The sequence below is a fragment of the Panthera leo genome, chromosome B2 (assembly GCF_018350215.1).
Source record: "Panthera leo isolate Ple1 chromosome B2, P.leo_Ple1_pat1.1, whole genome shotgun sequence".
Taxonomy (NCBI): Eukaryota; Metazoa; Chordata; class Mammalia; order Carnivora; family Felidae; genus Panthera; species Panthera leo.
Window position 1 is genome coordinate 131,030,823 of NC_056683.1, and position 25,359 is coordinate 131,056,181.

The following is a 25,359-nucleotide window of genomic DNA, read 5'->3' on the forward strand; positions in this document are numbered from 1 at the left end:
AAAGCCCATGTGTGTATATGAGTGTACGTGTGACAGGGAAATTAATGTCAATTACTCTTTTCAACACCACTCCCCATCTGTTCCACTTGAAGCTTACAGGGAATAGGTTGTTGGCAGGACAAAGCCAGGACTTTCCTTGGGGTGTTTCTGTAGTATGCTGAGAGAGGCTGCAAAGAGTAACCTGGGAAGGTGGCAAGGATGTGGTCCCTGGTTCCCCTTGAATTGAACCTCAAACTTCGTTGCTACTTAAGTTTGGCCACTCCATGCCTGTCTGGGACAGAAGGTCATGTTTGAATGATAACTGCATGTTGTTAAAGGTCTTAAACTCTAGTCCAGGACTGTCTTGTGTGGCCAGCATTAGGGTCACCATATTGCAGAAGCTTCTTCTGCAACAGAAAGGGCCCCGACTGATTTTTTGTGTGGGTTGGGGTTTTCTGACTCCTGAGGGAACTTGGTTATCAGTTCAGGATCATGGTTTGTCTGGAACCCAGATGCTTAAAGCTAAAGTCACAGATGCCAGGAGCTTTTTTTTTTTTTTTTCTTTTCCTATCCAGAGCAAAAAGATCAGTTAGGGCACAGGCATCCATTTTGCAATCTAGACATTTCTGGTGGTCAGGCTGTAAGATTTCAGGTATATTGGCTTTAGCAAGGCAATTATGGGAAGAGAAATGTTGGCTGTCGATATTCAATCCTGATGCTGCTTCAGTGTATAATTAGGATAATTCAGGTAACTAGAAGTCATGGAGAATTCTACCATAATATAGTTGAATTACACTGCTATGGCTCAAGATTTTGAGAACAAGTTAAAAAAAGGGTTGATTATATTTGCACTGTTGTTTCCTAAGGCTCTAGAGTTTAGTTTTCCTCTCTTCCCCATCCCTTTCTTCTCCCTTTCTTCCTACCCTCCTCCCTTCCTCCCTCTCTTCCTTCTTTTTTTCAAAGAAAAATACAAAGAACTTTATAAGGCATTGTATCAGTCAGTGCACTTATTAGTTATGACATTTATGTTTTAAATGTAAATAAGCAATAACGGAAGTAAATCATAAAGTTTTTTAAAAGAATAACAGGTGAAGAATGTATCATAGTCAAGAGAAAGTAAATGTTGAATAGTTGAAAATTAATTTGTTTGGTTTTATATTTTTAAAGTTTTTTATATTTTCATGGTAGTTAACTCCCAATACTATGTTAAGATTTAAAGGAACATTGTGATAAGCTATTTTTTCCCTCAATGAACTCACCTTCTACTATATTTTATTAATGATGAAGTTATTTGGTGTTTTCAGAGGTAAAGCTTTAGATAATCTTATTTTCCGTATTAAATCAACATTAATTTCACTTAGAAAAGTCTAAGAAAGGAGGCAATTAATTTCTGAGAGGTTTAATATTAAGAAGCAAGAGATTTTACCCAAGCTCAGACTGTAATGTTGTGCAGAAATGCATTTGTTGGGCTAAATTCTTTCTGAAGTTCCTTCTAATTACATGAAGGAAATAAATATATGAATAAAAATGTATCTGCTGTCATGCTCTTCAACTTTCTCATTAACTAATTCTTCTTAGAGTGGAATTATCACTGTTATCACTACTGATGAACTCAGATCAAAATTGTTGCCACTTTTCTAGCCAGCCTAGAGTAAACTGAAGGCCCTAGTGAGCTCTTTCCCCCAAGGGCTATTATTTCTCCCTAGAAGAAAGTTAGCTTCATAATAACTCTATGAAGACATTATATATTGTTTCCAGAATTAGAAAAAGTAAACACTGTCTACTCTTCTAAGTAGCTGTTTAATCAATTAAAACTTGGGAACTGGGAGGACAGCACACATTTCATTGATTATTTCATTGAGCAGTGGCTGAGAATAAATGTGTTCCCACTGTCACAGAATGCTATGATCTTAAAGTAAATTTCAAGACTAGTTTTCTCCCCCTACATGTCACTTTTTGCATGTGTGGAGCATTCTGAACGGTAATATACAATTCTATTTTATAGGGCTATGTGGTAGAGAGATTGCTGTCCCCAAAATTAGGAGCCCTGGGTTTTGATGTGGTGCTGCCACTAATACATATATATGTATATAAAATACATATATATATGTATATAAAATATACATATATATATGTATACATAAATATGTATATATATATTCTCTCTATATATAGAAATATATATATATAGAAATATATATAGAAATATATATAGAAATATATATTTATTTTTGTGTGGTGTGGCTATTTGCTTAATGCCTGTATACCCCATTACTGTGTATACTTGTGAAGGTAAGGGCCACGTCTGTATCACCTTTGTCCAGTTCAGTGCATGGGCAATGTTTCAACTCAATAACTTGTTGGACAACTCACGAGTATGGACCAATTCATGTAGCAACTATATGATTAGTCTGCCTGATAAAAACTCTTTATCCCATTGAAATATGATTATATTGGATTACAAGTCCCAAAGGAATTCAGGAGGTATGTGTGTGTGTATATATATATATATATATATATATATATATATATATATATATTTCTATATATATATATTTCTATATATATATATTTCTATATATATATATTTCTATATATATATATTTCTATATATATATTTCTATATATATATATTTCTATATATATATTCTATATACATATATACATATACATATATACACACACATATATATATGGTTACACATTTATCCATATCTCACCATAAGTGCTATATATGGTTATACATTTATCCATATCTCACCATAAATGCTATGAAGGAAATAAACAGGGTGTGGTGATGGAGCTAACATGGGGGTCACTTTATATCAGGTGGTTAGGGAAGATGTCCATGAGTAAGAGACAGAGCTGAGAAACTCAAACCTGAATGATGAAAAAGAAGTCTAACAAAGATGGAGGGAAGCAAATGAGTCAAGGTTCTGAGCAAAGAGAGATTTATACATTTGAAAACAAAAAGGGGTCCCATGTGGCTGCAGAAATGACTGGTAAAGTGGTAAGAAGTGAAGTGGGCATGGCAGGAAGCAGGAGGTCACACAGGGCCATGTGACTTTTGGATTCCATCCTAAGTGTCAGGGGAAACCACTAAGGAGATCTGAGCCAGTAAATGAGTTGATCCAATTGTGTTTAAGACAGCCATAATTTCTGGGTTGAGAATGGATTGGAGAGAAATAAGAGTGTCTTTTACACAGAAGACTTACAGTAGTCCTGGAGACAGAGACGATGAAGACTGGACTAAGGTAATGACAGTGGATAGATTCAACATAGATTAAGGAACTGATAGGTTATAGGTGAGAAAGAGTAAGGAAATCACATGGTTACATTTTTTAAAGCAATTTTTTTAATGTTTATTTTTGAGAGAGACGGAGACAGAATGCGAGTGGATTAGGGGCAGAGAGAGAGAGGGAGATACAGAATCCGAAGCATGCTCCGGCTCCGAGTTGTCAGCACAGAGCCTGATGTGGGGCTCGAACTCACAAGCTGTGAGATCGTGACCTGAGCTGAAGTTGGACGCTCAACCAACTGAACCACCCAGGTGCCCTAGGCATGGTTTCATTTTTAATGTGCATATAAATATATTTAAATTAGTTTCCATTAAAGACGACTTTTTAGTGTATTGTTCACACATAGTTATATGCATGTATGTGTCTGTGTATGTATTTGGAATTGTCATACATTTTATTGTTTATTCCTCTCTTATTCTTTTTTTTTTTTTTAGTTAACTACAAAGACCTATAATTACTCTTGTATTAGAATGGGTCCAAGGAACAGACAAATGTGTAAGATATAGTATTAATGCTTTAACTTTCTGGTCTTTCAGAATCAAAATACTCAGCTTCTTTAAAACCAAGTACAGCTTTTCCTTCCTTGGGGAAGCCTTTCCTATTCTTGCCAACAGAGTGTGGATACTCTTTCCTCTGGCCTGCCCTTCAGCACCATCCACGTGATGCAATCATGCCTTTGCATGTCTGATTCTTCCAGACCTGAGTTTATCTAGTGCATGGACTCTCTTCTATTCATTTGTTTGCCTGTAAGTGCATGGACTCTCTTCTATTCATGTGTTTGCCCATAAGTGCCTCCCTCTGCCTGACACACACATGCTAGAAGATAACTGAACAACAAAGAGATCATATCCATTCTTGGGATGTGGTACTTATCTTTCTATGTTCCCTCGTGATGGTAGGAAAATGGAGATCAGAGAGTTGCTTATTTGAGTTTCTACATGTCTGCTATCATTTCTCTATAATAAGTCAGAGATATTGGATGGTTGTGATTTGGCTGTCATAGATCTTGGCAAAGTGTCATAGGAAGAACTTAATCAACAGTTCCTGTGTGGTTCATCAACTCAAAGCTCTTCAAATTGAAAGGCAGCTCAGAGGAAAGCAAGCCTGCAAAGCATTCACTCTGCACTGCAATGTGATAGCCCAAGCTTACCTAAAATGCTTGATTCCCAATATGGGCTTCTTACAAATAATGTTTCCTTTCTTGGTTTTTAATGGTGAAAATGGATGATGATTTCATACCAAAATGAGAAACTGGACCATGACACATTTTCAGTTTTCAGCTATTAAATTATATATTGTGTTAACACATAGGGATAAGGAAACAGATACCACATATGGATAAAGGAAATTACAGTGGATGATTTCTACTCAGATTCTTTGCAAACTCTTCATATTTTATTTATGTATGTTTTAACTCTAGCATTACCATTAACTGTATCATCTTTGTTTGTCATCTCATTAAATGCCCATCCAGTTCCCTCTTGGTAGTCTTCTTGTCAAAATGTACTGTGAAGATTTTAAATAACAGATGTAAAGAATTATTCACCATCAGTGCGTGCTTGCATATGATCCAAGGATAACCACAGGAAAGTACCCGAGACCCAGTGTGCTGTAGAATTAAGAAGTCGCCTTCTGTGTACTGCTCTGCTTTGCAGCCTGGCATTTCCATGGCATCATGATCCTTCCAGCTGCCCACTGCTTTCAGAAAGATCTGCTAAGCCAAATCAGATCAGGATGTCAGGGCTTTAATAGGTTACCTCTTCCAGAAGCATTTTTTTTCCAGTAGAAAGAGAAAAGTCATGTCTTGCTAATGGCAGAATTTCAGGTACCAGGGAAGGAAGCATCTTGGGCTAGATGGGCCTTTGCCAGCACTTTTAATAGCATTGTGTGTAGGCCTTATTCCAAATACACTGGCCTGAGGAGCAGATAAAATGCCCAGTGACATTTACTTGGTTGTGTGCTTAGTTGGCACCTCAATGACTCTGCCTTGTTCATCATCACACATAGACACAGCCTTCCTTGCAGTCCCCCTGACCTGTCTGATTCATCCCTCCAGGCCGTACTCATGCATCTGGTCCTCCTACAGCACGTCAAATAAGATTGCAGGCTCTGGACTCCGACTGCCAGGGCTGAGTTCCCTTCTCTCCTATTTCCCATGTATGCAGATAGTAGCAATTTTTCCAAGCCTCAGTTTTATCATATGATAAATGGTACACTGTGGGTTTCTGAGGGCAAAAGGAGAGAATGATGTAAAGGGCTTCTGGTGCTTAGCACATAGAGCTCAACAAATGTTAGCCAAATAAATAATAAACTCTCATATAGTACTTACGTTATTCTAACATTCATTTATATAACAAGTCATTTGATTCTTAAAACAACTCTAAGAGGTGGTTACTATTATTATTTCCATTTTACAGATGAACCAAAGCACAGATAAATTAACTGACTTACCTGAAGTCCCACAGCTAATAGATGGGAAATCAGAATTTGAGCTCAGGGCTCTCTGGTTCCAGGGTTCCTGCTTTCCACCATTCTGCCATGCTACCTCTCCTGTAAACAAATGATATTACTCTAACAGTATTGGCTGCATCATTGGGAAGCTTTTCTGCATAACTTGAATGCAAGTGAAATACAGGTCAAATGAAGGTTCTATAATGCAGAGTGATGTGGAATAAGCTTTCTCACCATGATGCATAATACCAGGGCTAGCCTTACAACTTCATAGTAGAAGACGTCAGACATTATCCAGTGCAACAAGCTCACTTTACAGAAAAGGAAACTGGAACCCAGGGGAGTCCCAGAGTTTGCACACGGTCCTAGACAGAAGCAGAACCAAACCCTGGTTAGGTTTCACAGAACCTTTCCAAATTTAAGGGATTTTAGTCTGCTTACATTTACTATAGGAGGCTCGCTTGTCCTTTGGATTACAGACAATCTTCCTCCATAGGCTAACTTCCTTTTGACTCAAGGTAAAATCTATTTGACTCAGTTAAATGGAATTTTATACTGATCATGTAAAAGATGTAAAAAAAATAGGTTAATAGGAGGAAACCAAGAACTTAGTAATAGGATTGGGTTAATTCTGCTGAACGAAAGGTGGCTAAAAGCAGCTCCTTGGAGGGGTAAAGGAACACCTGGATTCTGATGAATAACAGTCCAGTGACACTGACCAGTATGTCTTTCTACCCCTTCTGGTTCACCTAATGAGCTTGTTGTGTAAGCAGCTTTGTTTTCTCATATTTGCCTGTTTCTGCAAGGCAGTTCTCTGATTTTCAGTGACTCTACACCTAAAAGTTGGCAAAAATAAACCTGCGGGCAAGTTACATGTTAAATGATTACACAACAAATACTTTCTCCTCCCCTACAGTAATACACTTGTAAAAGATCAGATTGGGGAAGAAGAAGCTGTTGAAAAAAATTCTGCTAAGCAGATGCTTACTCTGAGTACTGAGAATAGGAAATATGTTTTGACATGAAGGTCTAGATTATGAAAGAGTGCTGATTCATATTGTTCTAGAATCACCAAATGCTCTTGCTATAAGGAAACTTAAAGATCGCCTGGTATGAACCTGTCTTTTAAGCATGAGCAAAGAAGACAGAATGATAAGCAGTTCAAGGTCAGAGCTAGAGACAGTCAAGACTTCTGGCTCTTGTCCTGGAATTTTACAGTAATGTCATATAGAGAACCAGAAAGAATGTGTTCATCTGCAAATAGTAGAAAACCATCTTAAAGGTGGCTTAGCAGGTAGGGATTCATCTCTCATTCTTATGCAAGAAAGCATCCAGAGGAAGGGAGTCCAGGAGCAGAATGAAGCACAGGAATGCTACCAGGTACCCGGCTGCTCTGTCTTCTGCTGCCCCAGGCTTCATGTGTATGCTTCCTCCTCATAGTTCACCCCTCACTGTTACTGCATGGCTGCTGCACCTCCAGGCTCAGGTTCATCTACTGGCATAGAGAGAAGGGAAAAAAAAAAGGCCCCAGAAGCATGCCTGCCATCTGACCTTTTCAAAAATTTCCCAGAAGCCTCACCTAGCCTTAAATCTCCTTGTCTGGAACTGGGTCACATCTGCATCTCTATCCACAAGGGACTATGGGAAAGTAGATATTTTTGGCTATGCACAGTCACCCCAGACATAATCAGGTATTTTTTAGTGAGGAAGGATACGCGAATGGGTAATATGGAGGAAACGACTAGAGTTTGAAACAACAACTATGCCAGGGGGTAGGTAATTAAAAGCCATAGACTTCAGAGTCAGGACATATCTGAATTCAAATTGCAGCTGTGACAATTTTTGGGTAAGTTGCTTTATGTTGTTAGGTCTCAGATTCCTTTGTGAATGGAGATAACTATGGCCAAATGAGGTAATAAGGGTGTAGTGAAGTTAAAAGAAGATGATTAAGACATAATAGTATCTCTATCAATTTTCACCCTATACCATTGCTTTAGGATCTGGTAATATTAGTGTTGTTTACCCTTCCCGGGCCAAGCTATATTTCAATATGTTTTAACTTCAGACAGAATGTTCAAGACACCAAGACACGGAAACTGGTTAAACAGGCTTTATTTACTTTATTCCCTATTAGAAATAATGCCCAAATAATATTAAGGCATTATTCACACTGCTTCTAGTCCTTTGTTCAAAGGGGAGAGACTTTAAGGGGCCAGCCACCCTGGTCTCAACCTGAAGTGCTTCCTTGTCATGGAGAAGAGATGGCCAGCCCTGTAGCCTAGTGCTTGTAGGAAGTTTACAGCAGACAGGGTGTTCAGAGCCTTTTATACCTTTTTGTTAGGGCAGAAGCTCAGTAGATGAGGAAATTTACATCTCCCAGACTAAATCTCATTAGATATTAAAGAGAGAGAGAGAGGGGGGAGAGAGAAACTTCTTAATAAATTAGGGCAGCTCATTTCACATTTCAGGGTCCCAAACATAAGAGCCATATGTATTACACATGCTCTCTCAATCCAAATATGTGGATTAGATATCTCAGGAAATAGCACAAGGTCTATGGTCAACTTTGCTATGGACATTCATTATAGCCTTAGTATTTCTTATTTTTTTTTTTTTAGGAAGAAATATTGTTATGCTGTCATTATGAGAGGCTCATTTCCCTTCTGAAAAAAATTTCTCATATACCCCATAATAGCTATGGTTAGCATGATATTCAGATGAAAACCGTACCATATGTATTTTATTCCAATCATTTTTATTAACAAAATAATTCATGATTATTGTAGATAAGTTAGAAGAAAAAGATAATAAAAATATAAAAACATAATTACATATGATTCTACCATCTACAGAAAACCACTGTTAACATTTTCATGCATAACTATGTGGATGGAACTGGAGGGTATTATGCTAAGTGAAATTAGTCAGAGAAAGACAAAAATCATATGACTTCAATCATATGAGGACTTTAAGAGACAAAACAGATGAACATAAGGGAAGGGAAACAAAAATAATGCAAAAACAGGGATGGGGACAAAACAGAGACTCATAAATATGGAGAACAAACTGAGGGTTGCTGGAGGGGTTGTGGGAGGGGAGGATAGGCTAAATGCATAAGGGGCACTAAGGCATCTACTCCTGAAATCATCATTGCACCAGACGCTACTAAAAAATAAAATTAAAAAAAATTTCATGCATATTCTTTACTTTCTCTCTATATAAATGTAAATACACAGTAAAAATTGTACTTTTAAAATGTAAAATTTTGCACTTTGTGTACTATCTTTAATTTTTTTGTACTTAACAATATAAGTATTTTTGATGACATCAAACAATTTTACATCATCTTTGAAATGGTTGCATGTGTTTTTAATGTAAATACACAATAATTATTCAACCAATCTTCTACGGTAGAGCACAAGGGTTTTTTTTGTTTGTTTCTGTTATGTTTTCCAATTACGTGCTGTGATGGACATCCTTATAACTAGAACTTGGTGGCAACGAAATTAATTACTGAAAACTAATTTTTTGAGTCAAGAAGTACAAATAGGATTTAAAACATCTATATTATAAATTTTTTACCAAAAAGATGGGAACAGTTTATGCTACCATTGGTAGTATATGAGAGTGCTTATTTCCTTGAACTCTTGCCAGCACTGTGTTATCATTAAAATATATACATAATTTTAGTGTGTGTGTGTGTGTGTGTGTGTGTGTGTGTGTATTGGGGTACTTATTCTGAACTTGTTGTTGCTGTATATAATCTTCCCAGGTTTGTTTGTATATATAAAACCAGATAGGCAGAAAGAGTGGACAGGTGTGACAGGAGCTGCCTCTGTGAACCTCTTTCCTTCACGTGAAAACTGAAATGGAAAAATGTGGCTTTTCTGCAGGAATAATGATCTCCTTTTGTATTTTTATACCAGTTTTTTTCTTCTCTTAACTTCTTTCTCCATATTATAAAGGATTCGAGTGAGAGAAACAACAAACTGGGTGATTGTGTAAAGCTCTAAAATAGATACAACGAGACAGTTATGACTTAAAAGACTCAGTGACAGAGATTCAATGTAGACAAACATAGACTTCTGAATGCATTGCATGTAAGTACCCAAAGTGCAAAAATAAAATAGGGGAGGAATTGCTTTGCTCAAGGCTGGTAGAAAAAATAAATTAGGGACAACCTGGAAACAAGGTGACCATGAATGGAGAGCAAAGCACTGTAGTTAAAAAAAAAATCACAAGATTGGGCTTTATAAATAGGAACATGGAAATAAAGGAATCTAAAGCTCTTGGGTCATTGCTAAAGCTCATGTCCAATTTTAGATTCTACAACTTGGGAGAGGCATGGATGGAAAGTAAAAATAGACACCACTCCCTGAACTTTTTGTATGTCTGGGAACTTTGTATTTATTAACACATATGATTTAATAATCATGACAAGTCTTTGTGATGCCTATTGTGATCCCCATTTTACACAAGAGGAAACCAAAGCTTAAAGAAAGCACTTTAAAGGCTCTCTATGTCTTTATCAAGATCCAGGATTCAAACCAGGTTGATCTGCCTCCAAGATTCATCCTCTTATTCACTCACCTGTAATACATACCTGGAAACTTGATGTGGCAAAAGGGCAAGATTACTTGGTTCCATCCTATTGCATAGAGATGACAGTCACTTTTTGATAAATTTCCTTCTTCCACTTGGGTGCTATAACTATACCTGCCCAAACTGTGGTTGTTGGGGGTCAGGCTGGGAAATTGCTCATAAAAGTGATCCCTTTTTCCTTTGAATGCTTTGTGTGAGGCAGTTCCTTCACTGACCTTGCATATAAATTCCCTTACTGCCCCTAATGTAGCTGATGACTCACCTTCCTCTGACTCTGATTGGCCAGACCCATAATGCTGCCTGCAGGTATCAGGATGGAGGCAAGGGAGCCATAACATTTTTTAGGTTTGAAGTGGGAGAACCAGACAAATTAAAAGGTTGTCAGGAAAGGTGGAAGTAACAGGGACTGTTTTTCTGGGAGAAGAGAAAACTGAATTGTGGCTTCCAGAAAGATTTCAAAAAAACACAACACAACAAAACAAAACAAAACAAAAAACCAAATTCATACCAGCTGGTATCTTTCTTCACTAAAAACGAAGAGGGAATGAACTTAGATTTCACTGTAAGGAATTTACATCAAAAAGAAGAATTTCCTGATAGTGATAGTTATTGAATATTGTAATAGGTTCCCAGAAGGTGCTGTGAAAACAAATTTCTTCATAATTCTTTTAAAAATGGGTCATTATCCTACTTGCCCAAGATGTCCCAGGAGGCAAAGTCGTTAAGTTTTCAAGCTGTCAGACAGGGACTAGTTCACAAACCAAGGGGTTTCATCATCTGGGAGCCTGCTACGACTATGGAATACCAAAAGAGGTTTGTAAGGTATAAGCATGAAATAGAGCAGGGATTAAGGAAGTCTAAAGCATGATACTGATGGATCTTTCAAAACAAAAGCATTTTTTTTCATTAAGGGAAGTGAAGAAATATCTATGTATTTTCCCTGTATGAATGTTTCTGCTCATATAACTGATGTATAAATACATAGGGATGAGCTGTGTCGAATGTATTTGTTTGACCAGGATAATTTATGAAGGTGTAATAACAGGGCTTGAACTTGGTTCAATATAATGGCCGAAATGTGAGTATAGCCACCAAATGGAGCTGAGATTGTATCTTAAATATGTCCCCAGTTAATTTTAAGAGTAGAAGAAAAAAATGACCAATGTAAGGACTAGTCTTCTTTGCCTACTTTTTGCCATGGTGGCAGTTCATACAAGACATTATGAAATCCAACACAATTTTGTTTTATAGCTTGCTTGCTCAATGAAATTTAGCTACCAAATCACTAGAAATCAATCTTTTATGAATGAATGTCTGTTGATCTGGTTGGATAATCATATATAACTTTAAAATCATATGTAGCTTAGAAAACTCAGAGTTATAATGATTATTTTTTCTCTCCTGAGATAGTTCTATTTTTTACCCCCATTTTCAGTACCTTTTAAAACTCTGCTCTGTATAGACAATAATGTTTAGTTCTGTTATATTTAAAATTTTAAATTACTTTTCAAACAATGGGAATTTCTTTGTAAACCCCATGTTCTCTCTCATATATCTTCCCCTTAGGTTCTATTTAGAAGCTTCGTTTTATGGAAAATCTTGATTTACTCTGCAGTTTATTTTGTCACATAAGATAGGAATTAAGGTTTTCAACATATTTTATTATTATATTTTATGGGCTTTGTCAGATGCCACTCTTCCCTTTCTCGCTCACTCTCTAAGATTTAGGCAACATTATAACAGTGATAAAGTCTGTTATAAAATCTGTTACAACACAGTACCATATAGCACATTTCCATGTTGCAATCTTGTAGTGGTATGCCAGATGCTTCTAGGGATCTGTTATACAGAGTGTAGTTCTATAAACCATGAGCCTTCTGCTCCAGTGGGACTTCTCTACTCTTTGCCTCTAAAAATCTTTTTTGTGGTTTCTCATTTGCTCCCATTCACCCTGAATGCCACTCTCTTGCTTACGTTCTTCAAAGCCCAGTTTCATTTCTACTTTTCAAAGAGGCATTCTCTGATCATCTCTGTTTTCTTATTCCGAGATTTGGTATTATGCTATTTTTCATTTCCCATGAAGCATTTATAACTTATTACTGCTGCTATATTTTGTGTGGTTGTGTCATACTCTCACACTATGTATAAGTTCATGTAGGAGGCAGTGTGAAGGGATGGTGATAAGCAAGAAGTTCTGAGTTAGATGTGAAATCCTAGATCCACCACTGTTGACCTTGAACAAGTTACTTAACATTATACAGCTTCTATGCCCTCCTCTGTAAAACTTTTTTTATGAGTTGTGATGAATTAATGAAATGCTAAGATGTGTAGCACAGTGCCAGACACGTAGTAAATATTCATCAAATTGAAGGAAGAGTCAATGTCCAGTATTTCTTGGCAACTCTTTAAGTGTAGAGCCCAAGAAAATTTTTGAGTTGAGAGTTCAATAAACTATTTGCTAATTGAATGAAAATTTGCCGCTCTCTACCAAGTCTAAGTGTTTACAATTACATAGCCCTTTATTTTTTGAGAGTTTTGTTTAGAGTCAGTTCTTTATACACTCACAGCTCCTTTTAGGGTTGCACACAGAACTATCTAGATAAGTTCTTCAAAACCAGGGAAGGCAAGAGGAGGCCTGTGCGGCAGAATGGAAGGGGGAGAGGAGGCAGAGGTGGGCTCAGTGCTGGGTGTTTTAGTTTCAGTCTGGCATTGTTTGCTCATAACCTGGGAGAGAGGCAAAGAAGACCTGTCCTCCAGTTTTCTTTCTATCTGTTGAAAATCTATTCATATTTTAAGACACAGAATAAAGGTGCCCCCAGTTTTCTTGAGGTATAATTGACAAATAAAACTGTAGATATTTAAGGTTTACTATGTAATGGTTTGATAGACATATACATTGTGAAATGATTACCACAATCAAGTTAATTCACACAGCCAACCATTACCTCACATAGTTACATGTCTGTGTGTGTGTGTGTGTGTGTGTGTGTGTGTGTGTTTGTGTGTGTGTGTCTGATGGTAAGATCATTTAAGATCTGTTCTTTTAGCAAATTTCAAGTATATAATAAATATCATTAACTACATATGGGCTCACTCATTTCAAAACTGAATGTTTGTACCCTTTGACCAATATCTTCTCATTTTTTCCACTCTTCCACCCTTGGTAACGACTATTCTACTCTCTGGCTCTATGGGTTTGGCTCTTTCAGATTCTACACATAAGTAAGATCCTGTAGTATTTGTCTTTCTATGTCTGGCTTATTTCACTTAGGATAACGTCCTCCAGGTTCAGCCATGTTGTTGCAAATGGCAAGATTTCCTTTTATTTATGGGTAATATTCCATCATATATCTAGACCACATTTTCGTTTTGCTTTCATCCACTGATGGAAACTTAGGTTGTTTTCATACCTTGGCTGTTGTGAATACTGCTGCCATGAATATAGAAGTGCAGATATCTCCTTGAAATACTGATTTTACTTCCTTTAAATATATACTTAGCAATGGTCTTGCTGGATCATATGGTAGTTCTATTCAGAATGTGTTAAAGAACCTCATACTGTTTTCCTAATGGCTATGCCAATTTGTATTCCCAGCAATGGAATACAAAGGTTCCCTTTTCTCCATATCCTTTCCAACAAGTGGCACATTCTTTAGGTGGGATTTCCTGATTCCTAATCCATAGCACCTCTATTAGATACTTACGCTTGTCCATGTCATGTCATTAGTTCTGTTGCTAAGTGAAAGTAACATGATTTTAAACTTCCTGTAGGAATTTTTGTCCCATTTTTTATGGTCTTTGCATCTAGTACTATTATCAATATAATGAGTACAATAGGGCTGTTGTTCTAAGAGTCAAGGAAGATAATGTTTATGAATTCAAATTTTAAAGTATAAAGATTTATAAAAGTAAAAGTTATTATTGTTGTTTTTCCTATATTAGAACTCTTCTCATGGAAATTTATGTGCTACTTTGGAGACTTCTAGGTACAATGAGAAAAACAGGCAGTTTAAACATGGCCCAATGCATGATATTCAGCTATCAATTTCTATAATGAATGATTGGTCTGTGAGCAAGAAAATATGAATACAGAAAATGGCACAAATATTTTATGAAACCAATTGACCTATGCAGACTTTTTTTTGATTATGAAAACATGCACATTTAAATGACTTTTGCTATTAAGAAAAATGAGCAGTAACTTAGGAGTCAAGTCATTCAGAACTGCTCTAGTTCTAACACAATAAGCTTCATGCTCATTGGTGAGCCATTGAGCGTCTGTGGTTCAATCTCCTTGTCTGTAACCTGAGGGGTTTAGAGTATATCTAAGGTCTTTACTAGATTTAGAAAACAAAGATTTTGTTATTTGAATACCTGAAAAATTCCTGTTCAGTTAATCTGCATGTATTTTAAGAAGGGAATGAAATAGTTTTCTGTAATTGAAATCCAAGCAAGGCACTTTAGCAATGAAGTTATTGCCCTTGTAACAACATCTTCTGACAAACTGATGTTAGTGCTTTTCCTAAGGGACTTGGCTAGTGGTATTTGTGTACCTTGTAGATTCTTGAATGTGTATTTACTATGGGAAAGTGGCATCTGATATCCTTTCTCAAACCCTCTTCTGTAGACAAATGAGCGTCCACTTGCCAGTTAGTTTTCATGCTTACAATCAGTCAATGCCTCTTGTATGAGCCATGATGTGTTTCCACAGTCCATGGAGCTGAGGATTTTGTGATGCATCAGTCCTTCCATTTGGGCTTCAATGGACTGGACTACGCCACTAAAGATGGTTAAATTAAAAGGAAAATACATTAGCTGATAATTTAATCTTATGAAAAAGGAAATGAGAAAGCTTCCTTTTCAACAATATAGGAAACTCATTAGGTTTTATTACAGTGCCCATGAAACTTTTATAGATGTTGAACTTTAAGTCCTATGTCCTTTTTTGCCGGGGGGGGGGATAATACTATTCTTTTAAATGATTTTGACTTAACTATAGATGTATTTAACCATTAATGTATTTATTATATAATGTATATATTGAATATTGATATTTACCTCAAAAATATTTGAAAACTACTACCAAATTGTCTGCCAAAAGTTTGAACTGCTTTCACCAAAAGTAAATGTATTCGTGTCTTGTCAACATTAAATATTATTAATTTTTGTAATTCTGGCAATCTGATAGGTGAAAAAATATCTTGTTTTAGTGGCACTGTCTTGATAATTAATGAGAGCCAGTAATTTTTTTCATATGCTTATCACCCACTTTTGCTTATTTTTTTCAAGTTGCTTATTTACAACCTTTGTTCCTTTTTGTATTGTGCTGTTAGAACAAATGCACTTTTACCGTTTATTAAGTGTCTAGAACTGTTCTCAGTATTAGGGATACATCATTGGGTGAGGCACAAAGAGGCGTTCTCATGGAGCTTATATTCTAGAGGGAAGAGAAAAATTAACAAGAAAAAGTGTCAAATATAGGTTATAAGATAAAATCAAGGGACATGAACAGGATTTACTGGGAGGTTTCTTTAAGATAACTGATAAGGAAAAGTTTTTCAGAAGGGATGACATTTATATTGAGAAAGGTTGATAAGAACATCTGTAGAAAATTATCTTTTCAGGTGATGGAAACAGGTAATATAGAGGCATGAGTGAGTTTACAGTATTCCAAGGAGAGAAAGAAGGCTATGGTCTAGAGAAGGTGGGAGAGGGGAAGTGAGCAGAGATGAGAGTGGAGAAGTTGGAAGGCTCAGTCCATGTAAAGGGCTGGTAGTTCGGGAGAGGGAGTTCTGGTATCATTCTAAGTATGCTGGAAAGTGATTGAAGCTTTTTGAAGAGAAGTGATATAATCTGATTTATACCTTAACTCATCACTCTGTTTATTAGGGGTGGAATGAATCATTGGGAACAAGAATAGACGCAAGGAGACCAATCAGAGGATAGGATAGTTGTGAAGGCAAGAACTGACAGTTACTTGGAATAGAGGATGCTGTTAATGGCCTGTCCAGATTACATGTAGCTGCCTTGTACACCAATCTCCCAGCTACTATGAAAGTAAGCTTTTATAAATCTTGGCCGACTCCTTCCTGGGAGGCTACAACTCCCCTCCCTTCTCATGGACCTTAGCCAATGACCGAGTGGCAAAGGGGTCCTGTTGCCTAAAGGTGGGGCTAACTTTGTGCTACAGTTTTTGCTGTAACACTTTTTTGTGGAATCATACTGAAGCTTATCAGTAGCTGAGATGACATTCCTGCTTAGGATTCCTGACCTGTCCTTCCCTGATTCTCTAGCTCCTCTTCTTCTCAATAAGTAACTTGAACAAGAAGCTTCATCTCAGCTCTGCTTTTAGGGAACCTGACCTAAGACACTTGGTTTAGGATGGCTGAGGTTGAAATGGAGGAGACTAGCTTAGAAATGTTTTAGAACAGTCTGTGGAATAGATCTGGAACATGGGAGAAAGCTAGAAATCAAGAGTTCCTAAACTTTGTTATTGAGCAGTGTGGTGGGCAATGGCATTAGTTACTAACAGCAGATGCCTGGAAAGAGCAGATTTACAAGGTGGAGAGGGAAAACATTCTATTTCAAATATGTTAACTTTAACATGTCTATAAGTGGATATATCAAGGGTACAATTGAGTGTACTATCTTTTGCTCCAAAGGGGAGTCTGGTCTGCAGACCTACATTTGGGATTTATCCATAATATTCAAATGCTGTTTGAAGGAATGTGACTGAATGTGACCAGGTCCTGGCATGACAATATTCTAGGCTGAGCAGAGGAGGAAAATCCTCTGCTCATCAAGGAGTAGTCAGTAAGTGGTGAGTAAATCATGAAAGGATGCATTACAGAGACTGATACTGAGAGGATATCATGGAGGGTGTGGCCAGCTGTTGAATGCACCTTGGTGGTAAATAAAGACGAAGACAGAACAGATCATAAAATAGGCAACAGGGAATTTTTTGGTGACCTTGACAAGAGAAGATTCTGAGGTTATGGGAAGGGTGATAAAGGAGAGCATGGCAGATGCTGAGGCAAACACACAGACCTAGGTTGTGAGTAGGAATGGCAAATGAGATAGTAACTCAAGTGGGAAAAAGAGTCCAAACATTTTTAGTTTTTATTTTTTACTGACACCAGTAGAAGGAAATAGTTGATTTTTAGCAAAGAGAAGGGACAATTGCAGGATAAAGTTCTTGAATAGACAAAAAGCAATGAGACCTAGTATTTCTGAGTAAGAGTTGGCTCTATCCTAAGATGGAAACACTTCAAATTTGCAGCAGGAGAAATGCCAGAGAAATGAGTGCCAACAAAGAAAACTTTGTAGATGTTGTGATGTGTGGCTGAGTTAGTTTTTGTTGGATTGTTTCTGTGTTCTTATTGAAATATGAAATGAAGATCCCAGCTGAGATGAGGGTCAGAGGTGGGGCCAATAGTTTGGAGATTTAAGGAGGGAAGAGTAAGGATGAAATTATCATGTTAGGGACTAGGAGATTTTATTTATGGAGGAGATGTAGTATAATTTTCTTGCAATATTGAATGCCCCTTTTGGTGTGAATGCTTATGAATTTTTAATAAGACCAGTCATCAAGATTTTGAATTTTTTCCAGGCATACTTAGGTCCTCAAGTGGAGACATGGAATAGGTGAATGGTTTGTTTTAACTAGCATTGAGGTTTGTCAGGAGGACACAAAGGAGTTAAGGAATTTGTAAGGGAGTGATTATGAGGATTATAAGGATTATGAGGAAACAGCCTATCCTTATAATCACTCCTTTAAGATATGAGATGGGCTAAGAGGCAAATGAGAGGAAGGATGGAAAGAAAGATTGGGAAGTCAATGGATTTGAGGTTTTCATAAAGTTGAAGAAATGTTGGAGTAGGGGTAGCAGAATATATGAGCTTGAAAGATAAGAGGGTATAAACAGAGACTGGGATGTTTGACATCTATATTCAGAGATATTGGAAACATTCGTGACAACAAGGTCAAAGTGTGACCATGGAGGTAAGAGGGTTATAGAAAATATCATTGGATGGAGGGGGTTGAGAAACTTGGAGGATGTGGTTTTGGATCATCTACACAGGTGTCGAAATGCCCAAACTTGGGGAAAGCGGGTAGAGGTACAGAGGACACTAAGGTGGGGGCTAGAATCAGCAGTGAAATAGAGAAATGGGAAACTGACACAAGGTGGTATTTGTTTTATTTCATTGATTTCTATGAGTTCTTCAAGTACATTTTATCTTAGAATGATCGTTAAATAAGGCCAAATCTCCCATCATCCTATCACTTCATCAGAGGATGGTGGATTTTGACTAAACCATGCAGCTAGGTCTTGTCTACTTATTCTGACCTGGCCAAGTGTTCCATTCGTTTTTCTTACTCTTCAGGGTTTGCTGTCACCATGAGTGTCTGCCTCTTAACTGGAAGCCAGAGAAGTGAGCCCTCAAATAAACAGGGCTTCTCCTTGTGCTGGTTGACCTCTTACCCCAACATGGTGATCTTTCCCACATTGCTAAAATCTGTGACAACCATTACTGATTGCTGTTGTAAAATAGGGCAGTAGTCCTTTATTTCTCAAAACTTGTTTCACCGTGGATGCCCGGTTAGATAGTTTCTCATTATTTTCGTAGTTGATAGTTTGATTACAGTTGATTACTCTCTTGAATCCATCCAGATCTTCCTTCAGTTCCAGTTATATTTACAAATTATTTGGCAAGTCTGTCCTCTCCATTCCTTGCAACTAATGAGCCTTTATTCAAGCTTGTAACTGCTGTGCTGCCAGGTTGTCTTGAACATCTGCTGGTTGTTTCTGGACAGGGAATTATGGGGAGAGCGGAATGGATGCTTTCAAAGAGCTGGCTGCCCAGGAAGGCCTCTGCATCGCCCACTCAGACAAAATCTACAGCAATGCTGGGGAAAAGAGCTTTGACCGACTCCTGCGCAAGCTTCGGGAGAGGCTTCCCAAGGCCAGAGTGGTTGTCTGCTTCTGCGAAGGCATGACTGTCCGAGGCCTCCTGAGTGCCATGCGGCGCCTGGGTGTTGTGGGAGAGTTCTCCCTCATTGGAAGGTAAATCTCAATCTCTGTCTCTCTTTCTTACACACCCCCCCCCTCCCACATACACTTTGGCTCACATATACTTGCTCTCATAAATCTGGACATCCTGACTCCAGACAGGGTCTTCTGGGCTGAACCTTTGCTCTAGAGCTCATGGAGAATAGGGCTATTGTCATTTTCCTGCTAGACAAGAGCAGGGCAGTCAATGACAAGATGATGAGACTACTTCAGAAAAAGATGGGAAGTTGTTGCCAGAATGTTTTATTCTGGAGAATTATTCTTTTTAGTTGCTTCTGGCCCTTCCCAACCCCCAGCTCCCTAAACCACACACATGCTTATGTCTTCAAAAAGCATGGAAGCCTTAATGGGGTATTGGTGGAGGAGGGGTAGCAATGAAAATAGAAATATATATTAAGATAGGAAATTTGAAGGGCTGGCTAAATGCAGCTGAACCGTGGAACCTGACAATGTGCTCTTTTGCACGCGTGGGATGGCTGAGTGATGCTTTCAGCATGTGACTCCTGAGACAGTAGGTGGTGGCTTCCAAAACCTCTGCTCTTCTTTCTGGATCATATGATATGCACTTTTGTGGGAATAGATTTTCAGTGTCATTGTATTTTTCATAGGGTTTTGACCTAACAGGTGTCTTGTTTAATTTGCCTACTAAAAATATTGCACAAAGCAACTGCTTAATTTTTCCAAGGAACCTACTGAATTTACATAAGGGAAAGCCTCCACTGATCCCTGACTCTGTCACACTCATCTTCCAGATTCCCTTTTCTCCTCTCATCTCCTCTACTGGCTAGAATATAATCTATATCTCACCTACTGAAGTACCTCAACCACTGACCCTCTTCTCTAGGACGCCGAGTAGTAATGGTTTGGACATACATCCCCACCAGACCTTTCCTTCTGTCCTTGACGTGTTAAATGCCATAATAGTAGTAACACTAATCTCATCATCATCTGGAACTAGAGGTACCGGAGACTTTTGAAAAGAAGGTAGGATATAAATACAACTAAATAAATAAACAAACAAACAAATACTCTCTCATGAGGAGAAATGGAATTAAGGTCAAATATAATTCAAGATTAAGAAAAAATTATTAAATTTGAGTAAAATTGGCACAGTGCCACAAAATGTCACTTTGGCTTCTTCAACATGATGCAGTTGTGTGAAGCCACTTAGCAAGTCTTAAAAAAAAGAGTGTTTAAAAATGGAATATTATTTCCTTTATGAGTGAAAGGGAGGAAGGCAGCATTGTTGAAGTGTTATACAAAATAAGGTTGGTAATATGTGTACCAGGACATACAGATTTGTTCTTTTTATTGATTTTGTAAAATGACTGCTTTTATGAAGGACACTTGTCTTAAAAATATTCTCATGTTTACCCTTTTCAAAAGAACAGTTGTCTGTTTTTCCAGAATTCATTCTCTTTAACATCCATGAAGAGGCTATCTACCTGATTTCTGGGTACTTTAAACAGATGTGGCAAATATGTGAGCCTTGGGGTATACAGACTGCCTAATTGTGAAATATAATTATATAAAATGTTGCAGTGAGTACCTGGAGTGTAAAGAACTCATCCCATCATATTTTTTTTAATGTTTATTAACTTTGAGATAGAGGGAGAGCACAAGTGGGGGAGGCACAGAGAGAGCGAGACAGAATCCGAAGCACGCTCCAGGCTCTGAACTGTCAGCACAGAGCCCCACGTGGGGCTCAAATCCACGAACTGGGAGATCATGACCTGAGCCAAAGTTGGACACGTAACTGACTGAGCCACCCAGGCGCCCCTTTCATCATTATTTTAAAGCTGAACAAAGATGACAATATAAACTTACCTCTCTGACTCTTGCTTACCTGCTAATAATAGCTGAGTTCAGACAAGTATTTCTGAGTCTCTCAGATGCTTGCTTGTGAAAAGGTCAGTTACATGTGATATCTACCTCTTTTATTCCTCTGTCTATCTGCCCTATCTCTGCTGGGTGCTAATGACACATCATAGGGAATCATGACGACAATGAACACCTGAGCTTCTGAGGATGCTGTTCCCTGCACCGGTGGTTATTGCCAAGGATGCATGGAGTCCTTGAGATGCCAAAGCCTGCCACACTTGGTGCTTCTCTGCCTTTCTGGGCTATATTCTATGGACATCTATCAGAGTAGTATTGGCTGTTACTCTCATATCTTAGAGGATTTGGGGGAAAATAGCCCTTTCTATTCTTTGTTCACAGTTCTCTCCCTTCCCTGGAAGAGATAGGAATTCATACATGAGTCCATAGGGAGCTGAACAGGGAGCCAAGGCAAGCAGGAACACCACACCATACCTAGAATTAGCTTTCCCTTCAGATGTTTGATTCTTCCACTTCCTGAGGAATACATTCTATCCCAGATGGACATTTGGTGGGCTTGGTTCTCTCATTTGTGCAGGCGTGCCCGGAAGGGTTACAGTTTAACATCAAGTGCAACTTCTGGCTACATTTGCAGTGCTGTTAAATATATCTCTCTTCTATTTGGAGAGGAGTTCATTTACTAAATGATAAACTCCTTTGAGGTCAGGAGCCATTGTTCAGTATTTTTCACAGCACATAGTATGATTCTGGCTGCCTCCAGAATCACCAAAGATGGTGATGGACCTCTTTGCATAGAGGTGAGGATGAGTAAGTCATGGCTTAGACTGCAGCAAAAGGTATTTAGTTAAAAGCATTAGAACTTCCTGAATGAAGATTTATATTCTCTTGCCTTCATGACCCCTCTTTTCTCTCATGTTTCACATCCAACATAAAAGAAAATGTTGTAGTGCTACCATCCAAGCATATCCAGACTTTGACAAATTACTGCCATTCTCATTGCTACCATCCCAGTCCAAGGCACCATCATCCCTCATCTGGATTATGGTGATAACCTCCTAATTGATCCCTGCCCTTCTCCATCATCTGTTCTTAAGGCAAAGTGATCTTTTAAAAACTTAAGTCAGTGGAAATGCAAGCTGGTGCAGCCACTCTGGAAAACAGTATGGAGGTTCCTCAACAAACTAAAAATAGAACTACCCTATGACCCAGCAATTACAATACTAGGCATTTTATCCACGGGATACAGGTGTGCTGTTTCAAAGGGACACATGCACCCCCATGTGTATAGCAGCACTATCAACAATAGCCAAGGTATGGAAAGAGCCCAAATGTCCATCGATGGATGAATGGATAAAGAAGATGTGGGGTATATGTATGTATATATATATATATATATATATATATATATATATATATATATATAATGGAGTATTACTTGGCAATCAACAAGAATGAAATCTTGCCATTTGCAACTACATGGATGGAACTGAAGGGTATTATGCTAAGTGAAATTAGTCAGTCAGAGAAAGACAAAAAGCATATGACTTCACTCATATGAGGACTTTAAGAGACAAAACAGATGAACATAAGGGAAGGGAAACAAAAATAATATAAAAACAGGGAGGGGGACAAAACAGAAGAGACTCATAAATATGGAGAACAAACTGAGTGTCACTGGAGGGGTTGTGGGAGGGTGGATGGGCTAAATGGGTAAGGGGCGTTAAAGAATCTACTCCTGAAATCATTGTTGCACTAGGTGCTAACTAATTTGGATGTAAATTAAAAAAAAATACAAAATAAAACAAGTTAAAAAAAGGAAAAAAAGTAAATAATAAAAAAATTAAGTCAGGTAATATCTCTCTTTCTGTGCTCAATACCTCAAAATGGCTTTTCATTTTTCTCATAAGAAAGTCTTATGATGGTCTTAAAATCCCACATTCTGTCATTGAAACTGTTTTCCATAATGGCATAATAAACTATAATGACAGAAATAGAATTTTTTAAATAGGAAGTTATCAAAGATAATAAGAGCATTCTATATTTAATGAATATAGAATAATGGAAAAATGAAACAAAAAGAAATAGGGGCTGAGAATTCTAGCCCTGACACCAAGTAATCATGTGATCTTGTTTAAGTTACTTTTTGTCTCTGAGTCTATTTTTTCCTACAAAATTAACAACTTATATTAAGACCATGTGACAAAACTATGATCAATAGGAATATATTTGTACATTAATTTTTTCTAAAATTATTTGTGAATTTAGATTAATCAGTTTACATTTTCTTACCTGTAACCTTTATTAAAACCAGGAGAATTTGTTGAATACAGCTGGTCAGTATTAGTGTCTTCACGTGGTCATGGAATGCAGCCAGCAGATAATCAATGCAGCCTACAAGATAATCAAACCTTTGACTTTAGACAAATTGGCAGAATATTGTCACCAAGTAAGTTAACTAACCACAAGTTAATCATTACACTAAAGAAATGTTCCATCTTGGCTCTATGAAATCGCCTCTTTTGAGATGATTCTCAGAATTGTGCTCACCATAGCTGTAACTCTAATGATGATGGTGATGATGATAATCACATTTGTTTAGGACCTACTATATGCCAGGCACTATTCTAAGCACTTTGCATACATTAACTCATTTAATTATGATAACACTATAATGAGAAATGTACTAGTATTATTCCCGCTCTGATGTATGGAGAAGTAGGAAAGTTGTCAAAAAGTACTGCAAATCTAGAGCTGGGATTTGAACCTAGGCAGTTTGACCTCAGAATTCATGCTCTTAATCACTAAATTATACTCTGTCAAGTTGTCATTGTTGTGTTTAAGAGATATTAGCATTAACCTTAGTTTCCTCTTAGTTGCTCTCTCTTCTAGAAATTTATTTTATTGTTTAAATTCACCTTCTTGGAAAATGAACTGAAGTATCTCTGTAAGAAAATTTTACATTTCTAATTATTATCTATTTCTTTTAATTTTTTTCCTCTCCCAGTATTAAAGGTTTTATGTGATAATTCAATAAAGGGGCTATTCTTTTCAAGCTCATTATTTTTTATCATAACATGAGACTCCACAGTCTAATTCTCTTTGCACACAGTCTGTATCTATGGAACTATACTTACATAGAAGCCAATTTGGAACAAGTGGGCGATATTTCACTGAAATCTTAAGTGATAATTATTAAAACTGTAATTGTTAACTGGCTGATTTGTTCTAATTTCTATTTTTTGTTCCTTTATTTGAAGAAAGTGAAAGTGAGCATGGTTCATGTGTATGAACACATAAGAGCTACCATTTATTGAGTGTTTGGTATGTACTAGGCTATTAATATTTAATATCTCCAGTCTTCACAACAACCCTGAAAGGTTGATTTGAAAGGTAGAGAGCTTAAACAACTATACCAAATTCCTAAATTTAATAAGTGGTGGACAAGATTCAAACTTACTATAATACCATAAATCATATAGATACATAAATATCAAATTATAACCTCCTCAAAGTTGACAGGTTTTATATGCTTGTTAATTTTCCCATCAAGCCTAAAAGGTGTTTTGGTGTGGTAAAAACTCAACTGTGCCAGAAATCATGGGGAGTCAGAGAGAAAGCAAGTGGTTTCATTGTGTGGCCCTTGCTTTTCCTTTCCTATTCCAGGATCAGTATGTTTTATCTAGCATGGTAAGGTTTGACGTTCTTCTTCAGTCAGCCTCAGCCTCTAGAATTCATCTGTAAAATTACAACTCATTTTTGCTTGTCTCTTAGGTTGTATTTTTCTTTAAAAATACAATTTTCTAAAAAAATAAAAATTTTTAAAAATCTTATTTTTGAGAGAAAGAGAGAGAGAGAGAGACAGACAGACAGACAGACAGATGGACAGTGTGCATGGGGAATGAAAGAGATAGAGGGAGACCCAGAATCCAAAGTAGGCTCCAGGTTCTGAGCTGTTAGCACAGAGCCCAACTCAGGGCTTGAACCCATGAACCGAGAGTTCATGAGCTAAAGTCAGATGCTTAACCGACTTGAGTCACCCAGGCACCCCATTAAGTTGTATTTTTCTAATTACAAAATGCCTACTTGCCTGTTAAACTATAGCTGAGTGTCAGTGGTAG

At 37.4% G+C, this 25,359-nt stretch overlaps 1 protein-coding gene across 1 annotated transcript in view; it reads left to right on the forward strand.

Moving 5' to 3' along the window:
• Positions 1 to 25,359, forward strand: part of GRM1 (glutamate metabotropic receptor 1) — a 468,268-nt gene that overhangs the window by 143,377 nt on the left and 299,532 nt on the right. Inside the window, exon 5 of the mRNA XM_042940021.1 lies at positions 19,147 to 19,396. Coding sequence (XP_042795955.1) covers positions 19,147 to 19,396 — 250 coding nt within the window. The remainder of the gene's footprint in view (positions 1 to 19,146; positions 19,397 to 25,359) is intronic.